At 41.8% G+C, this 18,313-nt stretch overlaps 1 protein-coding gene across 3 annotated transcripts in view; it reads left to right on the forward strand.

The window, feature by feature from the left end:
• LOC126365827 (protein FAM193A-like) overlaps positions 1 to 18,313 on the forward strand; it is a 234,689-nt gene that overhangs the window by 176,402 nt on the left and 39,974 nt on the right. For all 3 annotated transcript variants that reach the window (XM_050008450.1, XM_050008451.1, XM_050008453.1), the window contains exons 17-18: positions 1,311 to 2,204; positions 9,092 to 10,072. In XM_050008450.1, coding sequence (XP_049864407.1) covers positions 1,311 to 2,204; positions 9,092 to 10,072 — 1,875 coding nt within the window. The remainder of the gene's footprint in view (positions 1 to 1,310; positions 2,205 to 9,091; positions 10,073 to 18,313) is intronic.

Genomic DNA, 18,313 nt, shown 5'->3' on the forward strand with positions numbered 1-18,313 from the left:
CCCACCCCTTTTCCTCCTCCTCCTCCTCCTCCTCCTCCTCCTCCTCCGTTCCCCCGTCTTTTGTCTTCTCCTCCTCTTTCATTCTTCTCTTATCCTGTTTCTTCCTGTGCTTTGTTCATGTTCTTAGAACAAGGCAACTGACTTTTGTTTACGAGCTAAGATAAACCATGTTGGTTGCCCAAGGGCTGTGTTATAAGAGATTTATATTGGCTAGCAAATAATAGAACAGATAGTCATTTACTTTGCAAAAATCTGTGGAAACTTGTTACGTAATTTTTACTGTAATAATACTTCTTTTTTTCATGTCCTCCTCCTCTCCTCATCCTCCTACTTTTACTTCCTCTGTTAGACATTGTTTTGTTTTCTCTTAATACATTCTATTACACCATTGTATAAATCAGTTTGTTCATCCTTTTTTTAGGGGTTGGGGGCTGATTCACAAATCTGCCAATGCAGTATGTTAATAGCAAATACAGTTATTAACTGCAAAGCTATCTCCTTCAAGCATTGTCATTGTTGTTTGGTACATATTGCACAGACTGATTACACTTTTCCACCAAAGAGGCATCATTACAGAATTGAGTTCTATATTTATTCAGTTGTTGTTTCCTAATTTAGCATCAGTAATTATCCCCAGATATTCATCATTTGGATTCACAAATACTACACTGCCTGGGCATAAATGATTAAAAAGGAGGAAACTTTAAAATTTTGCGTGTGTTGGGAATTTAGGGATACTCAGTTTTATTGTGTAATAAAATCAGATTTTCAGACCTGTATAATATTGTGCTGTAAATTTCTAAACAGTGAATAACATGAAACTTTGAGAGGTTAACCACTTCTCTTCATGTATCTCTTATATTCGCTCAAATTATTTTACACTTGGCAATTGATTTAATGTCACTCTACCTTTGTTTGATGTTTCTGTTTCAAAGTTAGGCTACAAATATTTTTTGCTCAGTTGTCTTTGATTCTGGTTAAAATTTTTGTCCAGTTTGAGACCTAAGAACATTGTGGCTCAGAATTATTCATACTTTCTGTGCAAGTTGTCCACTGTTTAGGTGGCAGGACCACCAGTCTTCTCAAAAGTGTAGGAGAGATAGTAGCTAAGTGAGCCACGGTGAGCTTTGAAATATTCATGTTTAACTTGGATGTACAGATGTGGCAGTGAATGCCAGATTTGTAATGTCCATTCAGTTTTCACATCTCTACCAGATTTCATGTTAAAAGCCCAATTACGACATACAAAGTGTGTGAGGTGTCATATTATATTTAGTATCTAATTAAATGTTTTTTTTTGTGTATTTCAGTTTGCCAGTCGCAGGAAACTACACGGCAGACAAACCAAGAAAATCTTGCACAGAGCTCTAAAAATAAGTCCAGTGTTAATGGCAAGGCTACTTCCAGTAACAATAAAACAGGTGGTACTAACAATAATGTTAATAAAAATTCAGCAAACAACAGTTTGAACAGTAAAAATAGCACAGGCCAGAACAGCAATAGCAAAATCAGCAGTAACAGTGGCAACAGTAACAGCAACAGTACTAGCTCAAGTGGAAAGAAGAAGAAAAACAAAGGAAACGGTAACTCGAATGGCACAGGTCGAAACAACACTTCTAGTAATCGGGCTGCGGATACAGTTTCTAAAAATGTTCCAGACAAAACATCTGGAAGTTCATCTGAAAACACATGTAAAAACACATCTAAAAATATTGCATCTTCTGTCGCACTTATTGCTGGTGATAATAGTTGTTCTGATAGATTTTCTTGGGATAATTGTTCTGTTGATACTTCACCAACTGTGAACATTTCTCGCACTGCAAGTAAGACTGTGAGGTCAGACCAGACTGTTTCAAATTCAGCAACTAATAATGACAATGGATCACAGTCCTTCAGTCTTGAAAACCTTAAGCTGCCACCTGGCATTACTATCACTAAGGTTGATGGACCAGTTATTGCTATTCAACGAAAGACTGGCCAGAAGATGAGTGAAAATGTTCCCAATTCTGTGGCTGGACATTCACCACCAGCGACCTCTACAATAGTAGCAGCTCCATTATCAGGAAATGGAGCTGTTGGCCATAACCGTCTCGGCACTTATGGTCAAGGAGTCACAGGCTCCAATGTTATTGTTGTTGATACAGGCCGTATGAAAGATGATATGGAAGTTAGCACCACCATTGTTGGCAGCACATCGTCAAAAGGTATGAGCCACAAACATTTTAAATCTAGTTGCATCCAATACTTTATATGTAATCACTTCTGCTATAATTTAAGACTGTGGTCAAATGTAAACAGATACTGTGCTCTTTGTTTTCACTTTCATTAACTAACTGAACTTTCAGATATTTTTTTGTGGGTCCCACTGTGAATGAGAAAAGATTGGGGAAGTCAAAAGACACTGTTGTTATATAAATTGCTGGCTCCCAATAATGTTGGACTGCTTGTGTGATATTAATTGAGGAAATTTTTCTTAATTTATATCTGCAAGAAATAGTTAAAACTAAACAGTAGGTCACAGTAGTTGTGGCAAAGAATAGAACAAAACTATTTTTGTTTTGTTATTGACTAGAAAGAAAAACTCTGTAAATCTATGCTGTAACAGTGTTGACAGGAGAGGGAGGAATAAGTGGGGCGGGAATAGGTTACCCCCGTGTACTAAAGCCCTTCATGTACCTCTCCCTCTGTGAACAGTACAGTGGTTACAATATGTCATATGGATTTGTGTTTACTTTTATAGTAGATCAGATTATTTTTGTGGTGTGGAAGTGTGTTGCAGAGTTAGGGCATGTGTTTCACCCCGAACAATGAGGCAGGTAGTTGCCGTGAAACTGCTGGTGGAGTACTTAGGTATTGTAGCTGATATACTTGCAGGAAAAGAGCATGTTATTTATGAACAAATAAAGCAACAGTTGACAGAATAGGATGCTCTAACATCAGAGGTTACTACATTTTCACATGAAGTGGTACGAGATGGAAGAGACATCAGATGAAGAAAATTAAGTGTCATGGCAATGAGGGACAAAGCAGTGTCACCAGAGGTGGATTTCCAGGGTCACCTGTGGATTTCCAAGGAATCAGCAGTTCATCTTATCAGCCATCACCTATGAGAAACGAATCAAGTTTCCAGAAGGATATCTGGCTGATGCATACAAGATATGGACAAAACAACCAAAGGAAAAGCTGGAAATGTTGATCCTCCCCATATGTGTCATCCTGGATTAGCGTGATGTGACACTGTGCTGAAAATTACAACAGTGTTGGCACAGAAAAGGAAAATAAAGAGCAAGACTGTGTTACAAAACTTTGAAAACAGGCTGAAACATTATTCGTCAAACTCAAAAATTCTCCAGGATGTGATAAATTGTGAATTACTGTATATGATCATTTTATAGCATAGAGACAGGAAGACACAATAATACATGACCACACATTGGGACTGTGGACACTGAAAATAAAGACAGGAAGTGACCCTCCCAATTCACTGCAGTTCAAAGCTACCAACTTGGGGGTAAATAAATTTAAATGTAGGAACAAAATTATCTGTCACAAAATAACCCACAAAGTTAGCAATCGGTTGGTTGAAGGTGTACAGACATTCAACAAAAAGCTTATCAGTTTGGAGAGAAATCAAGTCTCTCATTAAGGAAAAAGTCTGTGACCAGCTCAAGTAATTAATGCTTACCAATGGATATTTGATGAAGAGTTACAATCTGGATGGACTCTTGCAGTGAAGGGAAGTAAGCATGTCTGTGTTGCAGTTGGATCCATAGCGGCAAACACACACTCTTATATAATGATGCCTGGGATTGTGATGGATGGGGTGCTGCTACCTGAATTGTATGTCCTTGTATCGGAGTTGACTGGCCATTTTCCTGCAAATATAAATGTACTGAATACGCTAATAAGATGAAGAGAGATTTAAAAGTTTTTCTAAAACAAGTAATGTAGCCAGATATAACGGGAAAAACTGAAGCCTTTCTCGTAGTTGACTCCTGGACAGCCAGTAGATATGATGAACTATACAACTCTACAGTTCCTAAAGTCATTGAACTCGTCAAGAAACTCATTCTAGCAAAGTGCACAGGCACTGTACCACCTGCCGATGTTTTCTTCTTCTGTGCATACAAAAATTTTGCGAAATTTATCGCAGATACAGTTATGCTATATTTTGACAATGACATTAAATGTGACATAGGGAACGCTACTTATGCCTTCAGTCATTTGTGTATTTCCAGTTTTCGGTAGCACGATTCTGCAACTTAATCAAATTTGCATTTTTTCGATGCGCTACAGCAAATACTTTCCAGGTGTATTTCAAACACCCTTGGAGTACTCCTTTGAAGGAGTAACGAAAGAGTGTTTCCATGAGAACTGCGACCAACATGCTCTCATCAAATGTGCACACCGCGAGAGCTGTCTATGTACTGACCATGCTATTATTGTTGACTAGTGTATTTTTTGTCTTTAATGATGTAGTCAAGTAAGTAAACTCTGTAAGTGTGTGTTTCATATCACATTATTGACTATTTATCTCAAATAACCCATTGTATAATAAATCAGTTGTTCTTACATTATCTTCATCATAACTTTGACTGATGCCTCCTGTTTTATTAGTCCATAGCAGCTATAATTTTTATGGTGTGTGTATATTTTGCTGCTCTGTTAATTGAACTACGCAAGAATATAATTCGCTCGACAACATATTGGGACCTCCCCTTGTAAGAACATTTAACTCAGTAAAAAGAAATGCTTTGACTTGAGATAAAATGTGAAATTTTTATCTATACTGTTTGTCTGCTTTTTGTGTTCTAATGCATACTAGAATAGAAATGCATTAGTGAAACAGAAACAGTGGTATTGGAAAAGATAATCACTTACCGCTAGAGTGGGTAAAATGATCAATTGATGGGCAAGACACAGATGATATGGAGTTTTTTTCGGGGGGGGGGGGGGGGGGGTGGCGGCGGCGTGAAGATAGTGGGAACACTTGACAAATATTGCTTGCTCATATGAGACAAAATATGCTGACATTTACTTACAGGATTACAGGCAGGCAAGGGTTGGGTTGAGGATAGGTGGTTAAAACGGTAGTAGCAGCCCACTCTCAATATAGTTTAACAGAGAAAACAATCAATTTTTGACAATATTAAGTAATATGTAATATAATATAATTTAATGTAACATCAGAAAATAATTAGAAATAGGGAGCACATACCTGTGACCTGTCTGTAGTTGGAACAGGAATAGGGGGCCAAGGAGTTAAGAAGTAGATTGAGGATAGGACTGTTAGCAAGGTCACAAGTATTGTGGGACCATATGATTCAGAGAAGCCATGGTTGGTCAGAAATATCAAGGGGGGTACAACTGTGAAGCAGCTGTTGAAATTCAGACATCTATTCAAAGTTGCCTTCTTCCATAGTTTGGCCGTGCCTTTCAGTAAATGTATGTCTTGCTGTTGGTTACGCACAGATTTCAGCTATGAAGTGGTACAACAAAATTGATGTATGATATGGCTTGCTTTCACCTGTGGCCCTCCCTTAAATGGAATAACTTGAATGCGTTGTCCTACTCTAAGAGCATTGCGCTACAAGAGTAGGACATTGTCAAAATGTTAGAAAAGTGTAAAAGTTCTGTGTTTCTTGCAGAGGCAGTTCTGCCTCAGTACAGATAACAGTTGAATCACAGGGAAATGGGGGTGCCAACTGGAAAATTACTCCAAAGTTGAAGTACGAGGGTGCTATGAAAAGTTCTCGGTACAGAATAGAAAAAAAAGTACTTACATCATTGAAACTTTTTATTTTTCAATGTAGTCTCCTTGTAGATTAATGCACTTGGTCCAATGATGTTCCTAAGAAACCTTTTTTAGTGAAATGAAATGAGTTAGACATAATAAAAAAAATAAAAAGGGACTGTAGTAGAAGATTATTGCACATTCTGGATACCTTTTTGTGAGTTAGTGAACAAGTGAGGTATAGTAAATGCTTAGATGACATATGCTACATGTTTTTTAATATTATGGTACACAAATTTGTATGCAATGTGTAAAGGGGGAAAAAGTTTGTTAGCAAAAATCTTGAAAAGTTCTTGACCGTTTTATTTCAGATGTTTACATGATACTGTAATGTACATTTGGATGGACATGGGATACCTATTTCATATATATAATAGAGGAAAAACATGCCACAAGGGAAAAATATATCTAAAAACAAAGATTATGTAACTTACCAAACGAAAGCATTGGAATGTTGATAGACACAAAAACAAATACAAAAACACACACAAAATTCAAGCTTTCGCAACCCACGGGTGCTTCATCAGGAAAGAGGGAAGGAGAGGGAAAGACGAAAGGAAGTGGGTTTTAAGGGAGAGAGTAAGGAGTCATTCCAATACCGGGACTGGAAAGACTTACCTTAGGGGAAAAAAAGGACAGGTATACATTCTCGTGCACATGCGCACGCACGCACACACACACACTCACTCACACACACACAAGCAGACATTTGTAAAGGCAAAGAGTTCAGGCAGAGATGTCAGTCGAGGCGGAAGTACAGAGGCAATGAAGTTGTTGAATGACAGGTGAGGTATGAGCGGCGGCAACTTGAAATTAGCGGAGGTTGAGGCCTGGCGGATATCGAGAAGAGAGGATGTATTGAAGGGCAAGTCCCCATCTCCAGAGTTCTGATAGGTTGGCGTTAGTGGGAAGTATCCAGATAACCCGGACGGTGTAACACTGTGCCAAAATGTGCTGGTTGTGCACCAAGGCATGTTTAGCCACAGGGTGATCCTCATTACCAACAAACACTGTCTGCCTGTGTCCATTCATGCGAATGGACAGTTTGTTGCTGGTCATTCCCACATAGAAAGCTTCACAGTGTAGACAGGTCAGTTGGGAAATCACGTGGGTGCTTTCACACGTGGCTCTGCCTTTGATCGTGTACACCTTCTGGGTTACAGGACTGGAGTAGGTGGTGGTGGGAGGGTACATGGGACAGGTTTTACACCGGGGGCAGTTACAAGGGTAGGAGCCAGAGGATAGGGAAGGTGGTTTGGGGATTTCATAGGGATGAACCAAGAGGTTACGAAGGTTAGGTGGACGGCGAAAAGACACTCTTGGTGGAGTGGGGAGGATTTTATGAAGGATGGATCTCATTTCAGGGCAGGATTTGAGGATGTCGTATCCCTGCTGGAGAGCCACATTCAGTGTCTGATCCAGTCCCAGAAAGTATCCTGTCGCAAGTGGGGCACTTTCGGGGTTCTTCTGTGGGAGGTTCTGGGTTTGAGGAGATGAGGAAGTGGCTCTGGTTATTTGCTTCTGTACCAGGTCGGGAGGTAGTTGTGGGATGCGAAAGCTGTTTTCAGGTTGTTGGTGTAATGGTTCAGGGATTCAGGACTGGAGCAGATTTGTTTGCCATTTCCGTTGGACATAGGATGTGTGTGTGTGTGGGGGGGGGGGGGGGGGGGGGGCACGCGTGCAAACACTCATGTTTTGTATGTGTATTTTATATTTTATTGCAGTTAGTCAAAATAGCCATTTTCCAAGGGATAAATGTGAGAGAATGTCACAGTGTGAATAGGGAATTTTCAGCAAGGGCTTCTGGCTGCCAGTGGTCAGCAAAGCTCGGGAAGACCTGTCAGTATGCGGACTGACATGGGACGTGCCATCATCAGGCAGCTACTGGAGGAAGGCAGATGATGGTTGCTACAGGGGTTGGAGAGGGCAATTGGTATCTAGAAACCCTTCACCCATGGGAGATTGTGGACAGAGCAGCAACTGCACAAAATCTCATCACTGTGGGTACCACATGTACTGACGGAAGTTCAATGGTGGATGTGATATGCAATATATTCTCACCACCTAGCGTGCTAACAGCAGGACAGTGACCATTTCCTGTCACAGATAATCGTCATCAATAAATTCTAAATGTCAGTCTGCAAAGTGGTGATGTGCCGGATCACCAAGGCAGCAGAATTTCCATCAGTATCTTTCCCCTGAGAAACTGGCAGTGATCTTCACATGTGACTTCAGGGGTATCACTTTGTGCCACTTCGTTCAATGTGGCAGAACTGTGAGTACTGAGTACTAGAGGGGCCCTGATGCAATGGGGACAACATGGTGTTTGGGAAAAACATCCAGATCTTGTGGACAGTGGAATCATACTGCATTACAATTAAAAACTCCATAAAGCAGTGTGTACACAGTGGCAACTACGACCCTGGGGATGGGGGAATTGGAGCACCTGCTGTGCTCTCCTTACATGACGCTCTATGACTATAATCTCGTACAAAAGCTAAAGGAACCACTACATGGTAGGCAGTGTGCGACATGAGATGCTATTACTAATGCTGTGCGGCAACAGGTGGCCCTATTCAGACATGGTGTGGCAAATGGTGATGCAGGTGGTATTCAGTGCTCCCACATTGCTGGTAGCGTGTGTGAATGTTGCAGGGGATTACTTTGAGGGCCTTTAGATACATTTCCGTTGTGTCAACTGTTTGTGTGCTGTGCTGTAATCATATTGCACCCTGAAACCAATATTCTCCTGTACACTGCCGTAATAAATATGTGAGGCACAATGTTCGCTTTGGTTTTCAGTGTCCACACTTATAGTTCCCAGCTCGTCTTTCCATCTGTATATGCTGCATTTTTCAGCAGGGCTGATGTCTGCAGGGGGGGGGGGGGGGGGTGGTTTGCAGTTACTTTTGCTCAAACTTTGTATTTGCTGTGGTCCAAAAAAGTTTCCCTTGTTTTTGTAAAGTGTGGTAAGAGTCATATCACAGTGTGTAGCATCTACTGGTTCTTCATACAAGTGTCTTCTGTTGTTTCCCAGTAGGTCACATCAGTTAAATAATTCAGATGCACTACATTGTCGACTGCAATATTAAAAAAAGAAAAAAAAGCTTTCTAACATAAAATATTTTTGCAGTAAAGATTTCTGGCTTAGGACACTGCCATTGTTTGATGTATCATTCAATATTTCAAAAACTTTACTTCAGTTTCAACCACAAGATATTACAATTTAATGATTTTATTTTTCCATGGTATTATTATTATTATTATTATTATTGTTGTTGTTTTGTTTATTTTCAGAAAATGTTGGAGTTATTACAGAAGGGAAGAAGAAAAATAAGAAAAAGAACAAGAATGGCAATCAAGATGGCAGTGTTAATGTAATCAACGGTTTTTCCAATTTGAGTAACAGTGAGAATAGAGACAAGTTAGTACAGACATGTAATTCAACATTGTCTCAACAGTTGACCACAGTTACAAGGAATCAAACTCAGGTTACGACAAGTGGTCAGAAATTGCTACGCCTGCAACAGCAGCAACAGCAGCAGCAACAATCTGCAACTGTTCAGCCTGATACGGCATCATCAAGTCGTACATCTCAGTCGGCAATCATCAAAGTAAGTGGGTCAACAGTTACAATTAGAAGTCCTGCCCTCCAGCAAGCTATTGCAGCAGGAAACAGATTTCCACAACCTGTGCCGCAAACTAATCATCAAGAATATCTTCCTGACAACATTGGTGTGGATGTAACCTCGAAAAATGGAATTGTGAAGCATGTTAGTGGTAAGAAGGCATCTGGGACAGTTGCCAATGGACAAATTGGAGGCATATTAAGAGGGAAAGAAAATATGCCATCATCATGTAGAGCACTAAATTGTGATAGCATTCCCCAACATCGAATAGCTATCCGAAATGATTCAAATAATCGACATGTTGTGCAGCAAAATGGACTCCAGGAAAGTGCTGGAGGAGTAGGAACTAGTGCATCGAGTTTCAAGCCACGGCCGCAGCAGCAGCAGCAACAACAACAACCACCTAAGCAGCAGCAGGCACAGATGAAATCGTCTGTGTTATCGGGGTTAACCGACCAGTCGGGAAAAGGAGTGCCTCAGATATCTCTTGCAAATGGACAGCAAGAACATTTTCTCCAGCAAGTATCCCCTGTAATATCAGGATTCCAGGACTCACCAGCAACAAGTATATCAAATGATCCAAAGAGAAAAAAGAAGAAGAAGAAAGGAACATTAGGTCAAGGACAAGCTGATGATTGGAATCTAGTTGGTGAGTTCACTCATGTAACATGTGTGTTGCACATGAAGTTGTCTTTGTTTATTATGCAGTACTAATTCATTTACAGCATCTACTTCATTACTACACTGTTGTCTACACCTTTGGTACTTCTATGTGGTTTATGCTGTATTCTTGCCATACAAAAGACTAAGTAATGTATTACAATTACTACAATGTGCCTGTATCACTGGTGACGACCTTTCAATGATATGACACAAAACACTGGAATGCCTACCATAAAAGGCACAGTTTTACTGCAGTCTGTTTCAGTCTATTATGTTTTGTGTGTGGGGAGGCAGTGTTGAAGACTGTGTGACACTAAGACCAACAATGAGTATTAAACTCTTCATGAAGAAGGAACTTCTACACCACATTGAGGCAGTGAGAAATGTAGACATAATCAATGGAGGTAGCTTGAAACTTTCCTTTTTGTGAATGAGGATTTGTTGTAGGAAGGAGGAGAGGATATTCCACTTATTTGTCAGTGGCTGTCTTTTATAAAACTAATGACACTGATCAGCCAAAACATCATGACCACCTATGTAATAGCCTGTATGTCCTCCTTTGGCAGGGATTAACAGTGGTGACACATCATGGCATGGAAGCAAATCCAACATTAGAAGTCTTCGGTGCACTGTGTGTTTAGACTCACTTGCTCTCTGCCTAGCATTAAAATCTGATTTTAGTTTCGCCACACTTCGCTGCCTGTCCCGTTTTACCAGTCTGCCCAGCCTATGACATCAGACATCTGTTACGAGGGGTGACCACCCAACCCCACGACATCTGGATTGGTTTCATCTTGGTTTTGCCATTTATTGAGGACATTTACCACTGCACTCCTAAAACACCCGACAAGTCGTGCAGTTTCTGAAATGCTTTTGCCTAACTTCCGGGCCATCACATTCTGCCCTCGGTCAAACTCACATTGATTGCACACCTTCCCCATTCTACAGACAGACAGCATGTTCACTGATACCACAAGCACTGTGTGTGTGTCTGATTAGCAGTCAGTCCTCACCAGGTGACATTGCTATCAGCTGGACAGGTTTGGACCAATAGTAGGTTGGTAGCCATAATGTTTTGGCTGGTCACTGTATAAAGGATGTGGGATTATTTGAATTATTATGGCCACCAGCAACTTAATCCTGTTGAAATTTGTAAATCTTAGTGGGTGTTCTATTAAAAACAAAGATTCCAAGACTTACCAAGCGGGAAAGCGCCGGCAGACAGGCACATGAACAAAACACACAAACACACACACAGAATTACGAGCTTTCGCAACTGGCAGTTGCTTCGTCAGGAAAGGGGGAAGGAGAGGGAAAAATGAAAGGATGTGGGTTTTAAGGGAGAGGGTAAGGAGTCATTCCAATCCCGGGAGCGGAAAGACTTCCCTTAGGGGAAAAAAAGGACAGGTGTACACTCGCACACACACACACACATATTCCGCACATACACAGACACAAGCAGACATATTTAAATGCAAAGAGTAAAGGGCAGAGATGTCAGTCGAGGCGGAAGTACAGAGGCAAAGAAGTTGTTGAAAGACAGGTGAGGTATGAGCGGCGGCAACTTGAAATTAGCGGAGGTTGAGGCCTGGCGGATATCGAGAAGAGAGGATATACTGAAGGGCGAGTTCCCATCTCCGGAGTTCGGATAGGTTGGTGTTGGTGGGAAGTATCCAGATAACTCGGACGGTGTAACATTGTGCCAAGATGTGCTGGCCGTGCATCAAGGCATGTTTAGCCACAGGGTGATCCTCATTACCAACAAACACTGTCTGCCTGTGTCCATTCATGCGAATGGACAGTTTGTTGCTGGTCATTCCCACATAGAAAGCATCACAGTGCAGGCAGGTCAGTTGGTAAATCACGTGGGTGCTTTCACATGTGGCTCTCCCTTTGATCGTGTACACCTTCCGGGTTACAGGACTGGAGTAGGTGGTGGTGGGAGGGTGCATAGGACAGGTTTTACACCGGGGGCGGTTGCAAGGGTAGGAGCCAGAGGGTTGGGGAGGTGGTTTGGGGATTTCATAGGGATGAACCAAGAGGTTACGAAGGTTAGGTGGACGGCGGAAAGACACTCTTGGTGGAGTGGGGAGGATTTCATGAAGGATGGATCTCATTTCGGGGCAGGATTTTAGGAAGTTGTATCCCTGCTGGAGAGCCACATTCAAGGTCTGATCCAGTCCCGGGAAGTATTCTGTTACAAGTGGGGCACTTTTGGGGTTCTTCTGTGAGAGGTTCTGGGTTTGAGGGGATGAGGAAGTGGCTCTGGTTATCTGCTTCTGTACCAGGTTGGGAGGGTAGTTGCGGGATGCGAAAGCTGTTTTCAGGTTGTTGGTGTAATGGTCGAGGGATTCAGGACTGGAGCAGATTCGTTTGCCACGAAGGCCTAGGCTGTAGGGAAGGGAGATCCATCCTTCATGAAATCCTCCCCACTCCACCAAGAGTGTCTTTCCGCCGTCCACCTAACCTTCGTAACCTCTTGGTTCATCCCTATGAAATCCCCAAACCACCTCCCCAACCCTCTGGCTCCTACCCTTGCAACCGCCCCCGGTGTAAAACCTGTCCTATGCACCCTCCCACCACCACCTACTCCAGTCCTGTAACCCGGAAGGTGTACACGATCAAAGGGAGAGCCACATGTGAAAGCACCCACGTGATTTACCAACTGACCTGCCTGCACTGTGATGCTTTCTATGTGGGAATGACCAGCAACAAACTGTCCATTCGCATGAATGGACACAGGCAGACAGTGTTTGTTGGTAATGAGGATCACCCTGTGGCTAAACATGCCTTGATGCACGGCCAGCACATCTTGGCACAATGTTACACCGTCCGAGTTATCTGGATACTTCCCACCAACACCAACCTATCCGAACTCCGGAGATGGGAACTCGCCCTTCAGTATATCCTCTCTTCTCGATATCCGCCAGGCCTCAACCTCCGCTAATTTCAAGTTGCCGCCGCTCATACCTCACCTGTCTTTCAACAACTTCTTTGCCTCTGTACTTCCGCCTCGACTGACATCTCTGCCCTTTACTCTTTGCATTTAAATATGTCTGCTTGTGTCTGTGTATGTGCGGATGGATATGTGTGTGTGTGTGCGAGTGTACACCTGTCCTTTTTTTCCCCTAAGGGAAGTCTTTCCGCTCCCGGGATTGGAATGACTCCTTACCCTCTCCCTTAAAACCCACATCCTTTCATTTTTCCCTCTCCTTCCCCCTTTCCTGACGAAGCAACTGCCAGTTGCGAAAGCTCGTAATTCTGTGTGTGTGTTTGTGTGTTTTGTTCATGTGCCTGTCTGCCGGCACTTTCCCGCTTGGTAAGTCTTGGAATCTTTGTTTTTAATATATTTTCCCCATGTGGAAGTTTCTTTCTGTTTTATTTACATCGTCATTAGTGGGTGTTCTGTTTGATGGTAACTATAATGCCATTATACAAACAGTTTTTTTTTTTTTTTTAATATTTGCTGTGGTTTAGGCATTGCAGTAATTTAATGAACAACCTAAATTCAATATCAGCAGCTACTGTTGGTGGCTAGTGGATTTAACATGGATAGAAGTGTGGATGGTTCCATCAGAGTGGTGGAGCTCAATATCCAAGAAGGAGAATGAGGTGAAGTGGATGCGAGAGAAGGTGTTCGTGGGGTCACTGGCATGAGAAGAGAGATGAATTCAGGGGAGAGGTTCTGGAATGGGACTAAGAATATGAGTAGGAGATTACATTGGACTAATGGGGTGGGATGTTAATGGAGGAGGCAGACAGTTGACTGAAGCCTTCAGTGAGGTAGTCACGGTGATTCGTTACGGCAGTGGTGGAGCCTTGTCTGCCTGCGCACCCGTGCACACACACACACACACACACACACACACACACACACACAAACACAAACACACAAGTATCACCTAATTCTGGGAAGGGGGGCGATGAGCTCTGATGCCACATTCAGTCACATCCCAGATGTGTTCAGTCGCATTCAGATTGGGTGAATTGTGGGGCCAGCCCATCAATTGTATAACTCGCCGCTCTGTTCCTCAAACTGCGCCCTCGGACTCCTGGCCTTGTGACATGGTGTATTACCTTGTTGAAAAATGCCACTGCCTTTGGGAAACATGATGGTATGCAACTGGTATATGGTACTCCTTTGCCATCGTGGTGCCTTGCATGAGCTCCATTGGACCCATGGATGCCAACATGAATGTGCCCCAGACATAATATAGCCACTGCCAGCTTGTCTCGGTCCTGCAGTACAGTTGTCAAGGAGCTGTTCCCCTGGAAGGCAACACATTTGCCCCCCTGTGATCACCATGATGATGAAGGTATTGTGATTTGTCAGACTGCAATGCTCTACCACTGCACCAACATCCAGTGCTGATGGTCACATGCCCATTTCAGTCATAGGTGCCGATGTCACGACATTAACGTTGACACGTGTGTGGTTCATCGGCTGTGGAGGCCCTTAATTAGGAGTGTTCAGTGCACTGTCTGTTCAGATACACTTTTTTTTTCTGCCCAACATTAAAGTCTGATGTTAGTTCTGCCACAGTTTGACACGTGTCTTGTTTTACCAGTTTGCCCAGCCTATGACATCGACATCTGTAATGAGGGGGTTGCTCAACCACACGATGTCTGGACGTGGTTTCACCATGTGTTGAAGACACTCACCACAGCACTCTTCGAACACCCGACAAGCTGTGGAGTTTCTGAAATGCTCGTGCCGAGCCTCTGGGCCATCACAATCTGACCTCTGTCAAACTCTGATAGATCACAGGCCTTTCACATTTTATGGACAGACAGCACACCCACTAACACTGCACACACCGTGTGTGTGTCTGGCAAGCAGTCATTCCTTGCCAGGTGATGCTGCAAAGGATGGACTGGTTTATATTGATAGTAGGTCGGTGATCATAATGTTCTGGCTGATCAGTGTATATACTTAATGAAATAACAGTCCTACTTAAAGGATTGTCTTCTGCATATCACATTTTTCTTAAGTATTGCTACTGTTTAGATACAACATTGTATTTCTTACAGAGGTCACAACATATTCACTTAACAGCTTAGCTTTAGAGGTCATTGTACTATAATGTAAAAGGTAGTGAAGGTTTAGATCATCTGACAGAATATTAGTGCCAAAAGATTTATAAGTAGACAACAGTTAAAAAACAATTGCAGCAGAAAGAAATAGGGTATTGGGTGTAAAAGAACGAGGGGGCTTAAGAGTCATCAGGAAAAGACCACAAACTAATATTGATCTTTAAAATTATTCTTCATCCAAGATATTATGTATTGTAAACAAGGGGTGAAGTACTAGTGTGAAAATTCAGATTTGTAGAAAGTGGAGAGTAGTATTGAGAGAGGGAGATTGTTTGCATTATCTGCAGTTCAGTTATTTCGTATCGTGGGATGAGGTGTGGAGACTATTATGAATAAGTAGATGGTTTCTCTATGCGCTCACTTCTCTCACCCCTGGCTATGGATATTTTTTATGGAAGACTGTAATCAAAAGACCCTTACTGACGTTCCTGTAAACCTTCATAATGGTGTCTTAAAGTAAATGACTCTTTCACATATGAATACATAAGAGAGAAGAGCTGGAGGTGGGATTGTAGTGTGATGTTCCTAAACTACATGCTCATTCAGTTTGAAGTCTTTGGAGCTGTTACTATACAGCTTTTGTTTTATTGGTAAGTACGTAGATCAGTACCAACAACACCTCCATTCAGCACAGAACCTGGCTATTCTAGGGGCCTTCCAAGCAATAGCTTACAGCTTTAGCAATGCTGAGAAGCTATGAAAGTCATTCTGTTTCATCTGTAATTTAATTGCATGGATAAAAAGCTGCTCACCAAGTGGCAGCAGGAGGAAACACATGTAAAGGTTAAGTAAATGTGCAAGCTTTTGGAGCCAGTGGCTCCTCCTCCTGGCAGAAGGATTGAAGGAGCAGGAAGAGGGTTGAATGAAAAGGACTGCTGAGGTTTAGGAAATGGGGAGAGTTCGGAAAAGTCACCCAGAACCACAGGTCAGGGGAGATTTCCCAGATGGTAAGAGAGAAGTCAGTACCAAAACGCGTTCTATCTTAAGGCTTACAGCTAACTCTAAAAGACCTTTGAGGTTTGTCCACAAGGGATTTCTTCCATGTCATATAATTGTCTCAGTGCTATGTTTTTATGGCTTTCAGAGTGCCTAATCGGAGTAGAAGCTCTGAGGAATGTTGTGAAACTTCTTCCAGACAACACGAGCATTGCTTTGAACCTAACACCACTATTTGCCTTATCCGGACTGTTACAGTCTCTCTAACCAAAAATGAAATCCTAGTGAAAAGGCAGCGTTTTTATTCCGAGACTTGAGTGGAATTTTTATGGGTAATGAACACATTGCAGAGAGTGGATTTCTGGTAGTTCATGCATTAAAGGAAATTTGTACTACCATTATGAACATCATCTAGGGGACTACTTTGGTGATGAAGTAGACATCAGAATTTAATAAGTTCTCTGAGTTACCTTAGAAGTTTTGAAATTTTTAGGTCACAATTTGTATCATGTTGTTAACACAAGTCCGGGAAGACATTCATCACTCTCCTAGCAGTCAGAGATTTGTCAGTTTGTAGTCAACCCACCAACTGGTTCAAATTTCGACCTCCTCAATAGAATTTCGCCAGCAATTTGCATACCTGTTTATTGTAAAATTTGTATGCAATATAATTTTGTACATTGTTGAAAACTGGATTTATATCTTGCTACTTCATTTTGTCTTCTGGACATAATCTGAATTTTACTGTTGCTTTATGTTACTGTCTCTCAAAAATCAATGTTGAAATGATTCAGCAAAGCCATGGCTGATATTTGTTCCACTTGTTGTCCATCTGAGTTTGTGTATTACGACCTCCATGTTGGCAAGAGAACAAAGTGCTAGAAAAATGAAAAATTGTTGCCTCTCCTTGCGGTTTTACTGTTTTTGAGATGCTTCATTTTGTTTTTCAGTGAGATTTTGTATTAATGTTGATGAACACACACATTATTGGTGGCAGTTCATTGAAAATGATTCAGTGAGCATAAAGTCTCAGGAAACGTTAAGACATCTTCATATATCAAATGGAAAAATAAAATGAAAAATCCTGTAAGTGATAGGTTGTCTATTTACAACGTAGCTCCATGAGATGAAATTTCAGGTACTTGCTAACAGAAATACTTAAAAGTAAAGATATCTAGCTTTTAGAACTTGTATATTCCTTTTTTAGGTTAGAAAGGACGGGCATGTCATTCAGTCCTCAGTTTAGGAGGGGGATACTGGGTAATTACTGTTCCAACTTCAGTCCAGATATGTTAAAAGTACTAAGTGAGAAGTAAAGCTAGATTAAGAGAATTAGACTTGAGAATCTGAATGAATAGTGGAATGAAGAACTTGCAAGAAACTGGAAAAAAATGGGGGGGGGGGAGGGAATAGATGGGGGAGGGGGTTAGGTGGAGGTTAAAAGATAAAAAATGTAATTGGTTAGTAATAAAATTTTACCACTCGTGTGTGTGTGTGTGTGTGTGTGTGTGTGTGTGTGTGTGTGTGTGTGTGTTGTGTGTGTGTGAGAGAGAGAGAGAGAGAGAGAGAGAGAGAGAGAGAAGGTGTTATTATTTGTGAAGACTTATGTCTAGAAGGGTGGCACAGTGCAGTAGTATGATAGAGAGCAAATTTCCATCTCCAGGGTACAGGGTAACTGGCACAAGGTGGAAGGATCCATATGGCCTATGTAGTGTAGCTGGCATTCAGATTGAGTTATCATATTGTAGAGCCAGCTTAGCAAGTGGGTGCTGGGTGTCTGCAAGGCACTGTGTACTCATCCAATTTAGTGGTGGTCTTTCTTGTGTGAATATATGTTGGTTGGTAAAGAGTGTGTTTGTTTTTACATGCTGCTCTGTCCTTGATAATCTCTGATTTGCCAGTGGTGGGGCTGGAGTTAGTGGATGCAAGGGGTAGGTTTTACAGTGGGAAAGATTGCACGTGTAGAACCCTTGGGTTAGGGAGAAACTATGGGAATGCCATATGGTTTGACAAGCTTGTTATGGGAGGCTTTCCTCAGTAGTAGAATTCCAATAGTTGCCAAGTTACTGTTTTCCCTTGTATCCTCACTCTTCCCTTTCCCTTGTGTTTTCGCTATTCCATTCTCCTGAACTTAACATTAGAATTTCATTATTTACACAGTTGTTCTCTCTCTCTCTCTCTCTCTGTCTCTGTTGTC

Source organism: Schistocerca gregaria, chromosome 4 (genome assembly GCF_023897955.1).
Source record: "Schistocerca gregaria isolate iqSchGreg1 chromosome 4, iqSchGreg1.2, whole genome shotgun sequence".
Classification (NCBI taxonomy): domain Eukaryota; kingdom Metazoa; phylum Arthropoda; class Insecta; order Orthoptera; family Acrididae; genus Schistocerca; species Schistocerca gregaria.